The following is a 13,661-nucleotide window of genomic DNA, read 5'->3' as shown; positions in this document are numbered from 1 at the left end:
AGGTAGGGGGTGGGGGTTTAGTCCTCTTTCTTGGTATTAAGTAATCCCTCCTTTCAAATAGTCCTACAAGTTTAAAAATATAAACATGGGCTTAAAAGGTAGGGCTGTACTATTTTAAAATAGTACCATCATTCTTCGGAAAGTAAACATGCCCTAAAGAGTAAAATAGTAGGAAAGTAAACATGCCCTAAAGTGTAAAATAGTAGTGATAACTACACTACTCTACTTAGGGCTGTTTGGTTCCCTGTGTTTGAGGGAAATGCTCTCTTGAAAGCCTGCCAAAAGTGTCAAAAGTATCACTTTTTGGCAGGCTTTCAGCCAAAATCTTCTTTTTTAGATGCGATTTTGGCTGAAAGCCTGCCAAAAAGTGACACTTTTGACACTTTTGACAGGCTTTCAAGAGAGCATTTTCCTCAAAAACAGGAAACCAAACAGCCCCAGACTACTTCTACAATAAGGGGGTGTTTGTTTGCATGCAAGTGAAAGATGAAAGTGAGAAAGTTACTTTCATTTAACAATTAAGGTGTTTGTTTTCATGTAAGTGGTTATGAAAGTGAGATGTAAGAAAGTTGCCACATAAGATTTAATGTAATTTTGATTTCCCCTAAAAAAATGGTGAAGTCACATGAAAGTGACAAAAATGTAACTAATTTAATTAAATGATTTTAATTATATTTTCTAATTAATCTTATTTTGCCACATCATCTTCATATTACACTTTCGATAATAATTTAATTTTTCAAACAAACACTGTATTTCACTTACGTGTTGACATGAATGTAAAAGTCGTTTGTAAAAAAAAATAACTTACATATTTTAAATTCACTTTCAGATTGCCAAACACCCCCTAAAAGAGAGAAAAATGTGGGGTCTAATATCTCTATCATTTTTTAAAATTGATGACTCATCAAGGGATCCCACGCTTATTCTCTATTGTAGTCTTGTAGAGTAGTAGTAGTGTAGAAAGTTTACAGTTGTAATCATTATTCTTTGGTAAATTGCACTGAACCCCTGTGACTTTCTATGCTTTGCAGTAAACCACTTTGAACTTTTAAAATCACACTAAATCCCCAATAACTTTTGCAGAAACTCCATGAACTTGTAGGTAAATTACACTAGACCCCCGTTAATTTTCAAAATGCCTTTTTATGATGTTTTTTCATTTTAATTTATGGGGTTTACCTACAAACCTTAGAAAGTTCATGGCGTTTTTCTGCAATTCCAAAATATTATTGGGGGTTTAGTGTGATTTTGAAAGTTCATCGGGGGTTTAGTGTAATTCACCCAAAAACACAAAAATAGAAAGAAAGACGCTACATCTAAAATTTAAATTCAATACCAATGTGCACACGATTTCAATCCAGTTGAATTAGGTACCTAGCACAGCTCTCACCAGTCCCATACTACATTTGCTTACAGTTATAACAAAACCAGATTTCGATAAGAATAGATATTGAACATTTAAAACCAAATCATTTGATAACATCCCAATCTTAACGTAAAATCTAATCAAACTATAAAATTATAGCTCCTATATAAAATTCCATCTCCCATCAACTCTTCTCTACTCTCAGAAAAATTCCATGTTATAATACATAGATTGATACAGAGAAGAGATGAGGCCTTCATCTTTTCTACTCGTTATTTCCATCTTATCAGCCTTTGTTCTTCCTTCTCTTTGCGATACTGAGAATGTGACTGTAGACATAGAGGGGGCGACCACCATTGCCAATACCGATCGATCTTTCGTATGTGTGACTCTTGATTGGTGGCCTGCAGAAAAGTGCAACTATGGGATGTGCCCTTGGTATCAATCCTCTGTTTTGAATTTGGTAATGCTTTGAAGCTTTGATATGCAATTTATCTGATCACGTTTTTTATTATTTTTTTTTCTATTTTATATATTGTCAGTGTACTATGAATGCATATTAGAAGTGTATAATGATTTTACCAGGTTAAGAAAGATTTGGTGAGAGTCTGGAAGAACCATAAGATAAATGCAACTATTTCATATCTTAGTTTTAATTTGTTTGAATTTTAAAGTAATATGACCCTCTTAACTTAAAAGGATGTATATGTTTGGTGAAGTTTCTGTGATATCTGATACACCAATTATAATTTGGATTTTCTGTTCATTTTTCATGGAAATTTGGAAATTAACAAAACGTTTAATTTCATTCTTCTTCTTTCATGGAACAGATCTTTGTTATATCATCTGAAATACTCACATTGATGATTATTTTCCGAACAAAAAAGAACATGCATGTCGATGAGTAAATCTGCTATGTTCACCAACTAATAGCAGGAACAGCATTACTACTATGAGTAGAAGTTCATTGTAATTTTATAGTAGAATGAAAATGCACCTTATTGCCATTAGTGTTCAAGCAGAATTGGGCTTTGCTTCTGCTTCATTTCCTAGATAATATCAAAAAATAGTTATTACACAACAAGTTACATGTAAATTTGTTCTTTAGTCGTGGAAAAGAGTGATTCTCACATGTGAACGCTTGACCTCTGTTCCACTTTCATGAGTCATTTGTTTATGAACACAAGGCTTTTAGTCTCCTGTTGTTTGATTATACATCATGATTTTTATCTCTACATACAGTTATCTTAAAGTGTTGAATTTTTTTGCTTTATAAAGTAATGAAGATTTCTCTCGCGATATATTACTAGACGTGTGACATTTCCCTTGTTCAATATCTACATCTCCAGTCTTGTGTGTGGATATGATAAATTTTACTATTTATGAGCCACTCTAATCTTGTTATACATGAAAAGCTTGGGTATCTTATTTTTTCTATATATGCCTTTTGATATCTTGTCAGAAGGTATGGACATGAAAAGCTAACCGATGATATAATTCTGATTCTTGCAGGATTTGAAAAACCCAATTCTTAAAAATGCTATCAAAGGTAAGGGTCTCAGAGATCAATGTCTTATATCCACATATCGGTATATATAATTTCATTTATGGTATTGTTCCTATATAGGTGAAAACTTTGATCCGTGTTTAACCTGCAGCTTTCAATCAACCCCCCTTGAGGGTTAGGATCGGAGGGTCACTTCAAGATCAAATCGTCTATAAAGTGGGGAAAAATCATCCAAAGTGTGAAAAGCTCAAACTTGTTAAAGGAGCATTGTTTGATTTCTCTGCTGGCTGCCTCAACATGTGCAGATGGAAGAAGCTCAATAAACTGTTTCAGGACAGTGGGTAATGATATCTTCTCTTATTTAGATGCAACGAAGAATTTAACCAGTAAAGTTTTTGAAATTCTTTGGTTTTCTACTTTTTTCAATTCACCAATGCCTAATTTGTGATATCTACAAACATTACGTAGGTGTTCTAGATTCTCTTCCAGTAGTTCAACAGCTCTAGTATAATACTAGGAGATGTTCCCTTCTATATGTATTTATCTCTGAGTGTAAATTTGACTCTTTCATGATGTGTACAAATTAACCTAACCCTAATGTTTGAACTTTGCTTTTTTTTTTTCTTTTCCCTAAAGAATTGTGATAGTCTGTAGAAGAATGTCTTCAATCCACAGATTTACATTCTTTTTCTTTTTTTATGTAGCTTATCTAACATAAAAAACAGAAACTAACTCTACATTTTTTTGGTTTTTACTACACCCCAAAACAAATACATAATTGCAGAGCAGTTGTGACATTCGGGTTGAATGCACTCTACGGAAGGAGTCAGCTTAAAAATGATACTTTGTGGGAAGGCAGCTGGAACTCATCAAATGCTAGAGATTTCATCAATCATACTATCTCAAAGGGATATAATGTCGATTCTTGGGAATTTGGTAACTTCTAAAACAACATTTCATCCGAAAAAACTCACCAAAAACTTATTTCAAACGGTCTCTCTAAGATTGTCATAATTAACCTTTTCAGGAAATGAAATATCTGGAGATGGCGTCGCTGCGAAGGTGGATGTTAAGCAGTACAGCCAGGATTTGATTGTTCTCAAAGCACTTATAGATGATTTATACAAAGACAAGAAGAAGCCTATGCTTTTGGCCCCCGGAGGCTTCTTTGATCAAGATTGGTTTGCCAAAATGCTTCAAAATTCGGGACCTAATGTTGTTGACGCTGTGACTCATCACATCTATAACCTTGGTCCCGGTCAGTGCGACAATTAATTTATTGTTCCTATGGTTAATGCACTAAAAAAAGAACCAGCTCATTAGTGTTTCTTCCTTTGTTTAGGTGGAAGCAAAGAGCTATTTGGCAAGATGCAAGATCCTTTCTTTCTGTCTCAAATAGCTCAGACATTCAAAAATGCAGAGGAGACAGTTAAAGATTTTGGCCCGTGGAGTTCTGCCTGGATCGGTGAAGCAGGAGGTGCTTTCAATAGTGGAGGACCAGAATCTGGCACTTTCGTCGATAGTTTTTGGTAACATATCATCTCTTGAAAAATGGCGTGCTTCATGAAAATGTATCGAGTATCGACAATTATTTAATTTATATATGCTTAAGTTTATGCGTCATACTATTTTCATTTTACGTTTTTCTCCTCTAATAGTGGTGCAAATGTTTAGGTTTTTTTCCTCTAATGTATTGTATGACCCAAGTAAGAGCCAGATAAAGTAGTTTAAGCCTCGAATTTTTTGTATCTTTGAAAAATTCTACCAACCCACCGTGACCCTTTCGTATATTAGTTCGGCGGGCTAGGTAACATAAGCAGTGGTGTAATTAAAGCTTCTCCACTCCTACCTCCCAAAATTTGTTATAATTAACAGTATAACATAGTGATAATTAATGTTTCATATTATGTATTCCATGGTCACTTTCTTTATTTGCCCAGTTCTGATGTGCCCAAAGTTCATCAACAAAAAAACAAAAAGGAAAAAAAACAAAAAAAAGAAAAAAATTACGCGCCCACTTCCAACTTCTTAGCAAATTATTTTTGTCTTTCGGCTGTTGATAAGGTACTTAGACCAGCTCGGCATGGCATCCAAGTTCAACCATAAGGCCTACTGTCGCCAAGCGTTGATCGGAGGAAACTATGCTCTCCTTGACACCCAAACATTTATCCCCAACCCAGATTACTACAGGTAAGTTTCGACTGATGAGAACCTATATAGCCTTTCATATATGTATCCCAGTTCTGAATCCTAACTGATCTCTTTATCTCATCAGTGCTCTGTTGTGGCACCGTTTAATTGGACGCCGTGTTCTTCAAGCTACTCACCAGAGCTCGCCTTACTTGAGAACATACGCCCACTGTGGAAGAGACCAAGTAACACAAACTCATCATACAATTCAAACTATTTCTACGTATTTTGTCACACTTAGATTTCTATCTAACCTGCCTGAATTTCTTTGGCAGAATTCAATTACATTGGTGCTGATTAACCTGTCAAACTCTACGGCGTTCAACGTTTCAGTCCAAAATGACATGAACCTGTATCCACCTGAGCTCAAAACAAATTCTGCAACACTTGGAGGACAAAGGGAAGTTTACCACCTAACTCCCAAAGATGGCAATCTCACAAGTCATTATGTGCTTCTCAATGGAAAACTCTTAAATGTTTCAAGCACTGGAGAGATTCCACAAATATCTCCTACCATCACTGAAGCTTCTGCTCCATTGCGCATCACCCCTTCATCTATTGTATTCGTGAAATTCAGGAACATCACTGCTCCAGCTTGTGCTGACAGGGAGAATTAGGAAGTAATTTTCTACAGATAAGTACGTATATAGTCGATAAGAATGGTGCCTTTTTATTATTTTTAACCTTCTAAGTTTCTTAGCAATATGTTGAACTCTTTCAAGTTGGCAGTACGATGTCTACGATATTCTAGTTTATTTATTATTTATTGATTTTTTATTATGATTTTTTATTGATATATATGAGTGTGTATGTGCAAGGGCGCGTGCATTTCATTGAAATTAATAAGGAATAATATTGTACCATTTCCTTATACAAGTTCTGCTGTAAAGCTTCATTTGTCATTTTTTTAATAATAATCAGGTATGTCTCGAGGTACCAAGCATGCGGCTTGAGTCTTAAGTATGGGGAAATGCGAAAGAATATAAATACAAACCAGAACTTCGGATCAAGTTAAAATGAGAAATTACAAAGCACAAGACATAATCGGCATGGCATTAAAAAAAAATTCGTCTGGAACTTTTCATTTTGTTCCAACTTATGATAAAACATTTGCAAAAAACAACAGATTACGATCGAAAAATAAGCCTCTATCTAGTTTTGCCACGATGGCTAAATGCATGGAACGCATAGTACTTGAGCATTTACTGTAATCAGATCAAGTGATCATATAGAAAGAAATGCACGATGAAGAGCTTTTGTATACCTCCATTTTTAGTAGAGCTGTAGAGGATTCCCATTGGGTTACATTGTTTTGCTTCTCGTATAGTCGCCATCTTTTGCTGTGAGAAGAGCTGTCCATGCTTCTCCCTCTACCACGTTTTTTCTCCCCTGTATTGGGTTTAGTGTCATGAATAAGTAAATGAAGTCAAGTTCGTTATCGATTAAATTATTCTTTTATTTTTTTTTAGATTTCGTAAATAGCGTACACCGTGCATTTGATGATGAAGAGACTCTGTCATAACTCAATTCAACTAACCCAGACAAAGTATTTCTATGAACATTTAAAAAAAGGTCAATATTATCCTTAAACGCAGACCTATGAACTCTTGTCGTTTTTGTAGTTGGTAAATTTTTAGAACTCTTGCTATCAAACAAAATTATCCGGAATGGTATTTACGATTTTACTGATAGAAATTTTCACTGAATAATATAGGCTGTTTAGAAGATGCATCGGTACAAAATTTAGTGAAAGAACATTTGTTGAATGCGGAACGAGTCCGTGAGCCACGAGAGAAGATAACCAAACCAAACACGAGCACAATCCAATCCAAAATATGACAAATCAAACCAAACACAGAGATATACGTGGTTCAGCAATTTGCCTACGTCCACGGGAAGAGGATGGGAAGACTTAACTAAATCAAGAAGAGTACAAAGGGTTACAATCTCACAAAAACTCACAAATAAACCCTAAACCAAAGCTCTCTCCTTGCTCACAAGTTCTCCCTCTCAATATGCTCGGTACAATCTCAAATATCTGATTTTAACCAAACCCTAAAATTGGTTTCAATATATATATATATATCAAAACACAAACCAAATCAGAACAGGAAATAAGGCCCAAGCCCAAACCCGACTGGCGGTCGACCGCGCCAATGCTCACGGTGTTGGCCTTCTTGTTTTGATGATGTTTAACAAACAATTTACTTCTAATGTTGTTTGTCTAGTGTTTGTGTTTTTTGTATTTATTCTAGGCAAACAACGTGTTGGAGATGGATGGATTGCGCCATAACGACGATATCAAATGGAGGTTGGCGGAATTATGGAGTGAAGCATCGTACAATTCAAGTTCAAGATCCAAGTTTAGCTTCACCCGCAACGTGTACCAAGTTGAGCTACAATGAAGATCAAGATCATTGCTTGGGTATATTTAGTATAGGTTTATATCATGTGTGTTAATTCTATAAGCTCAAACATACACACACATATATATTTGTGATTTTCGTAACTATAAGTGTTTTTATGCAAAATAAGTTTTGGACTATATTTACATCATAAACAACTTTTATTATGTCCATATAAATATTCCATAAGTTTTCAAAACTTGTTTTGAGTCAAAAATAACAATCACATGTTTTTCATATATACGTCTTTTAGTGCTTTTGCAGAATACAGTGTTTTTCACAAATTATAAATGCAAATTGAGAAATTCTTTTTCTAACATGTTTGTTTTCATGTTTAAAAATATTTCTCAAAGTTTCATCAAGTTTGGAATTGATTTGTTATGTTTAATGGAATTTACAAAATCATAATTTTCATTCGTGCATGTTCGTGCATGTTTTACAAAATAGATGATTTTTCATAAATGGAAAATGATATTCAAGAAATTCTTTCTTTGACATGTTTATCTACATGTTTAGAAACTTCCTTCAAAATTTTACTATTTTTGAAGTTGATTTACTATGCCTAATTGATTTTACAAAATCGTGTATCACAGCAGATTTTCAGAAACTGTATTTTTGTGTTCAAATATTTATTTCTCTCAACTGGAAAAATATTTTTCAGAAATTCTTTCTCTGACATGTTATTATATATGTCTAGAACATTCTCACAAAAGTTTATAATTTTTGGAGTTCATTTACTATTTTAAATTGATTTTACAAAACAGCTGCGCACTGCTACAGTAATCCGGTCGACCGGACCGGTCGACCGGAAATGTCTCTGGACGTTGGTTACTGTAGCTAACGGCTATAATTCCCAGATTTTGATATATCCATTTTTTTTGTCTTTTTGCTTGGTTTTCTTGGGTTTTGGGGCTTGTTTCATGAGCCTATATATACCCCATGCCCTCATACTTCTAAGGGCACTCAAGAAATGTTTTAAACAAGTTTAAAGAGTTTTAAACAAGGGTTTAAGTATGTTTTAGTGTTTGTTTGGTTTGAAGATTGTTTTCACAAGTGGAGGAGATCATCTTCTTGAAGAATCTCTAAACTCATTTCTAGCTATTTATTATTTTGTTTATAATTTCTATATGCTAGATTTTAATTGAGTTTAGTTTTGATTTTGATTTCACTCATTGTTTACACACACCCACTTGAGCTTATTGTATTTGCATACATAGTATATTAGGGTTGTGAGAGATTGTAACATTGAGTTTGTGCTTAATTGAGTTCTCATCTATTGTAGAGAATAAATTTATATTTGTTACATTGTGAGTGTTGTTAGGTTTTCGGTGAGCTAGAAACCGAGTGTGTTGTGAAGTTTTTGGTGAACTAGAAAACCGAGTGTGAGGAGTGAACGTTGTTCGGTGAGCGTTGAAAACCGACATAGTGTGGTTGTAAACGTTATTCGGGTGAGCGTAGAAAACCCGGTTGTGATAGTGGATTTCTCCTCGGGAGTGGGGAGCGGAGACGTAGGACGGAAGGTCCGAACTCTGTGATCATACTGTTTGTTTGAGTTTGTCTTTGGCGTATTTGTTTTTGCATTTATCTTATATCGCCAATTGTGCATTGCTCATTACCATATCATCCACTATCTTGTTTAGATTATCTACCCTTGTGTTGTTTATATATCCTTGCACATACATTGCCTATATCTCATTATTAGGATATATATTGTTGTTCATATTGCTTATCCTAGCTTACAAATATTGTTGTATTTCATACTTGCTAGGATAACTTATTAATCAATTTTAATTGGCTTTGCTAGGATATATCATATTGTATATTGCTTATTCTTGCTTATAACTCTTGTATATCTATCTTGCAAGAATACAACTTGTTAATTAATTTTAATTGGCATTTAATCGGATTAGATTAGCATAAGACCCTAATCACCCCCCCTCTAGGGTCTAACAATTGGTATCAGAGCTTGGTGCTCTTTGATTTAAGGTCTAATCGCCTTGAGTTAAAGATCCAAGTTATATTTTTGTGCTAATCTTGTTTTGATTGCATTTGTATCTTGCTTGCATATTTTTACAAATTATGGATATGAATGATGCATCTTGTTTAGGCTATGATTCTAGTATTGCTCCTAAATTCAATGCTTTCCCTTATGCTCAATGGTGTTTTAGATTCAAAATATTTGTTCAATCTAAAAATATCGATTTATGGGAAATCATTGATTGTGCTTATATTGTGCCCACGTTGGAGAAATCCAAGTGGAGCAAACATGATAAAAAGATGTTTATTATGAACAAGCTTATGTTAGAATTTTTATTAAATGCATTTAATTCATTATTGTCTAACAAGTTTGATTCTTTTGATAGCGCTTATACATTATGGAAATTCATAGAAGCGCATCAAGGAGACTTGGAGGCGATCCGACAAGCTTTGGAGGATCCCGCTTCAAGTTCATGTGGAGCATCATGCACACGGCCACTAGGCGATAGCCCTAGTGAGGTTTGCGAGTTCGAACCCGATAATGATTTATCTAGTGATGAACTTGCTTGTGCTAGTGAAAAATTATTACATGCCTTTAACAAATTGCAAAATGATTTCATTAACTTACAAAGCAAGCATGAAGATTTGAAATCCGATCATGAGTCTTTAACTTCTAAGTTTGATACTATTTCTAATGAAAATATGATCCTTAAAGAAAACAATGAAAAATTAAAATTGTATCATGATTCTTTGCTTTCAAACTTTGCCAAGTTAACTCATGAAAAAGATAATGCCATGTTAGAAGTAGAGAACATACAAAATGATACTGCTTCCTTTATAAATGACTATTTATGTTCTACTTCTAAAAATGCATATGTGCCTAAAAATGAAGATTTGAATCTTATGAAAAATAGTATTTCATCTTTAGATTCAACTTTGAAAATATGCTTTGATAATCATAAGAAGCTTATGGACATGTGCGCCAAGACTAAGTCAAAATCATCCACTCATTATGCACACATGTATAGCAAAACTTATAAGTGTTCTAATTGTGGCCGTCAAGGTCATTTAGCTAAGTTTTTCATTTAGCTAAGTTTTGTTATGATGCACACAAACATAAGAATTCTAATGCTCCTTGTGCATCTCATGTAGCTTCTTCATCACTTACACATTCACATGCTCATTCTCACAAAGTTCATCATAAGCATGCTAGTGTGTTCAAGTGTGATCATTGTGGTCGTTTTGGTCATTTGGCCAAATATTGTTTTGATTTGAAAAGAAAATCACGTTTGCCAAATGTATCTAGTAGACCACATGTTTTTAAATGTGATGTTTGTGGTAGGTTTGGACATCTTGCTAAATTTTGCTTTGATATACAAAAAGCTTCTAAATTGCAATATGTTCCAAATAGACCATTGTTTAAGAATGTTTCTCATTTGCAAAATAATTTTAAAAGAAAATCTTTATTTGCAAATGATTCATTGCAATCGGAAGGGTCATTTGAGCGATTATTGCTTTGATCGTGTTAGTGCACTACATATGCCTAAGAGGGTTCATAACCCAAGGGCTTTGAGCTTTAATGATAGGGGTCATGTCCCTAAATCTTTTGGTACCAAGAGTTCTTGGGTACCAAAACAAATTTAAACTTTAAACCAAGAATTTTAGTGTTCTTACTTTTTCCTTTCTCGATTTTAAAAAATTATGTCTTAAAATCTTTTTGTTATGAAAATAAATTTTCTTTGATCAAATCTTTTTTGTACTTTTTGTTATGAAAATAAATTTTCTTTGATCAAATCTTTTTTGTTTTCATGCTCATTGATCTTGTTTTGATGAGAGGTTTGTATTGCAAATCTTTTTTGTTTTCATGCTCATTGATCTTGTTTTGATGAGAGGTTTGTATTTATATAACCCCCGGGATTATTGGGTGTTTATTCTCAAATCTTGTTTACCGGGTGCTAAAATATTTATATGTGTTGTTACTAGCTCAAGAGCTAGATATGATTACCTCTCTTGATTTTTTTTTTAAAATCAATGATGTTTTGGTTTTATGATTTATGATTTCATTTGATTGAATCGTTTTCATTTGAAAACATTTTGCATGATTCTCATGCTCTTTTTCTTTTGATTTCATAAATCTACTATTATACATGTTTTTATGTTCTTTATGAGACACTATTTTCATATATGTTCTATGTTTTTATGTTCTTTATGAGACACTATTTTCATATATGTTCTCATTATCTTCATGTATGTGAGTAAAGTTTTTTTAGCATGCTCTTATCTATGCTTGCTCACATATGTTTGCCATGATCTTTTATTGCTTATATTCTATATGGCATTTTGATAGGGGGAGCAATCCCTATATCTTTCTATGTGTTATACTCATCCATGCATATTGAGAGGGGGAGCTTTCGCTCTCTTCATACCTTTGTCTCATTTTTTATGTTGTCAAAGGGGGAGAAATATTGTGAGTATACATTTCCTTATTTATATGCATGTGAATTATATTTTATATATCCATTTCCTTTCATGCATATATACTTTTTTGTAAATTATTTGTCATCATCAAAAAGGGGGAGATTGTTGGCCTTCTTGTTTTGATGATGATTTACAAACAATTTACTACTAATGTTGTTTGTCTAGTGTTTGTGCATTCCTATGTATTGTAGACAAACAACGTAGTTGGAGGATGGATGGATTGCGCCATAACGACGATATCAAATGGAGGTTGGCGGAATTATGGAGTGAAGCATCGTACAATTCAAGTTCAAGATCCAAGTTTAGCTTCATCCGCAACGTGTACCAAGTTGAGCTACAATGAAGATCAAGATCATTGCTTGGGTATATTTAGTATAGGTTTATATCATGTGTGTTAATTCTATAAGCTCAAACATACACACACATATATATTTGTGATTTTCGTAACTATAAGTGTTTTTATGCAAAATAAGTTTTGGACTATATTTACATCATAAACAACTTTTATTATGTCCATATAAAATAAGTTTTGGACTATATTTACATCATAAACAACTTTTATTATGTCCATATAAATATTCCATAAGTTTTCAAAACTTGTTTTGAGTCAAAAATAACAATCACATGTTTTTCATATATACGTCTTTTAGTGCTTTTGCAGAATACAATGTTTTTCACAAATTATAAATGCAAATTGAGAAATTCTTTTTCTAACATGTTTGTTTTCATGTTTAAAAACATTTCTCAAAGTTTCATCAAGTTTGGAATTGATTTGTTATGTTTAATGGAATTTACAAAATCATAATTTTCATTCGTGCATGTTCGTGCATGTTTTACAAAATAGATGAGTTTTCATAAATGGAAAATGATATTTAAGAAATTCTTTCTTTGACATGTTTATCTACATGTTTAGAAACTTCCCTCAAAATTTTACTATTTTTGAAGTTGATTTACTATGCCTAATTGATTTTACAAAATCGTGTATCATAGCAGATTTTCAGAAACTGTATTTTTGGGTTCAAACATTTATTTCTCTCCACTGGGAAAGGATTTTTCAGAAATTCTTTCTCTGACATGTTATTCTACATGTCTCGAACATTCCCACAAAATTTTATAATTTTTGGAGTTCATTTACTATTTTAAATTGATTTTACAAAACAGCTGCGTACTGCTACAGTAATCCGGTCGACCGGACCGGTCGACCGGAAATGTCTCTGGACGTTGGTTACTGTAGCTAACGGCTATAATTCCCAGATTTTGATATATCCATTTTTTTGTCTTTTTGCTTGGTTTTCTTGGGTTTTTGGGCTTGTTTCATGAGCCTATATATACCCCATGCCCTCATACTTCTAAGGGCACTCAAGAAATGTTTTAAACAAGTTTAAAGAGTTTTAAACAAGGGTTTAAGTGTGTTTTAGTGTTTGTTTGGTTTGAAGATTGTTTTCACAAGTGGAGGAGATCATCTTCTTGTTTGGGCTCCAATCTCCATCTCTCCATCTTGTCATCTATTGGAGAAGTTTTCTAAACTCTATCTAGCTTTACATTTGCTTAGTTATTTGATTATCATTCTTTAAAGCTAGTTTTTATATTGAGTTTAGATTTGATTATATTATCTCATTGTTACACACACCCACTTGAGCTTATTGTATTTGCATACATAGTATATTAGGGTTGTGAGAGATTGTAACATTGAGTTGTGCTTAATTGTGTTCTCATCTATTGTAGAGAACAAATT

The 13,661-nt window shown here is 33.4% G+C and overlaps 1 protein-coding gene across 1 annotated transcript; it reads left to right on the top strand.

Annotated features, from left to right (window-relative positions):
- Positions 1,564–5,760, top strand: LOC109851214 (heparanase-like protein 2). The gene is made up of 9 exons (XM_020421251.1): positions 1,564–1,832; positions 2,882–2,918; positions 3,028–3,217; positions 3,661–3,812; positions 3,904–4,134; positions 4,219–4,405; positions 4,941–5,066; positions 5,152–5,251; positions 5,342–5,760. Exons 1-9 carry the CDS (start codon positions 1,617–1,619, stop codon positions 5,681–5,683), a joined length of 1,581 nt encoding a protein of 526 aa, XP_020276840.1. The 5' UTR covers positions 1,564–1,616; the 3' UTR covers positions 5,684–5,760.

The sequence above is a fragment of the Asparagus officinalis genome, chromosome 8, assembly GCF_001876935.1.
Source record: "Asparagus officinalis chromosome 8, Aspof.V1, whole genome shotgun sequence".
NCBI lineage: Eukaryota > Viridiplantae > Streptophyta > Magnoliopsida > Asparagales > Asparagaceae > Asparagus > Asparagus officinalis.
The sequence above is the reverse complement of the archived record's forward strand: the minus strand, read 5'-3'. Positions and strand labels throughout refer to the sequence as shown.

Excerpts from the sequence above, each read along its gene's own strand:
- LOC109851214 (XM_020421251.1), top strand. The coding sequence starts at position 1,617 with ATGAGGCCTTCATCTTTTCTACTCGTTATTTCCATCTTATCAGCCTTT. Across the intron at positions 4,135-4,218 it reads CATCTATAACCTTGGTCCCG|GTGGAAGCAAAGAGCTATTT; the intron begins GTCAGTGCGACA and ends TCCTTTGTTTAG. Across the intron at positions 5,067-5,151 it reads CCCAACCCAGATTACTACAG|TGCTCTGTTGTGGCACCGTT; the intron begins GTAAGTTTCGAC and ends TTATCTCATCAG.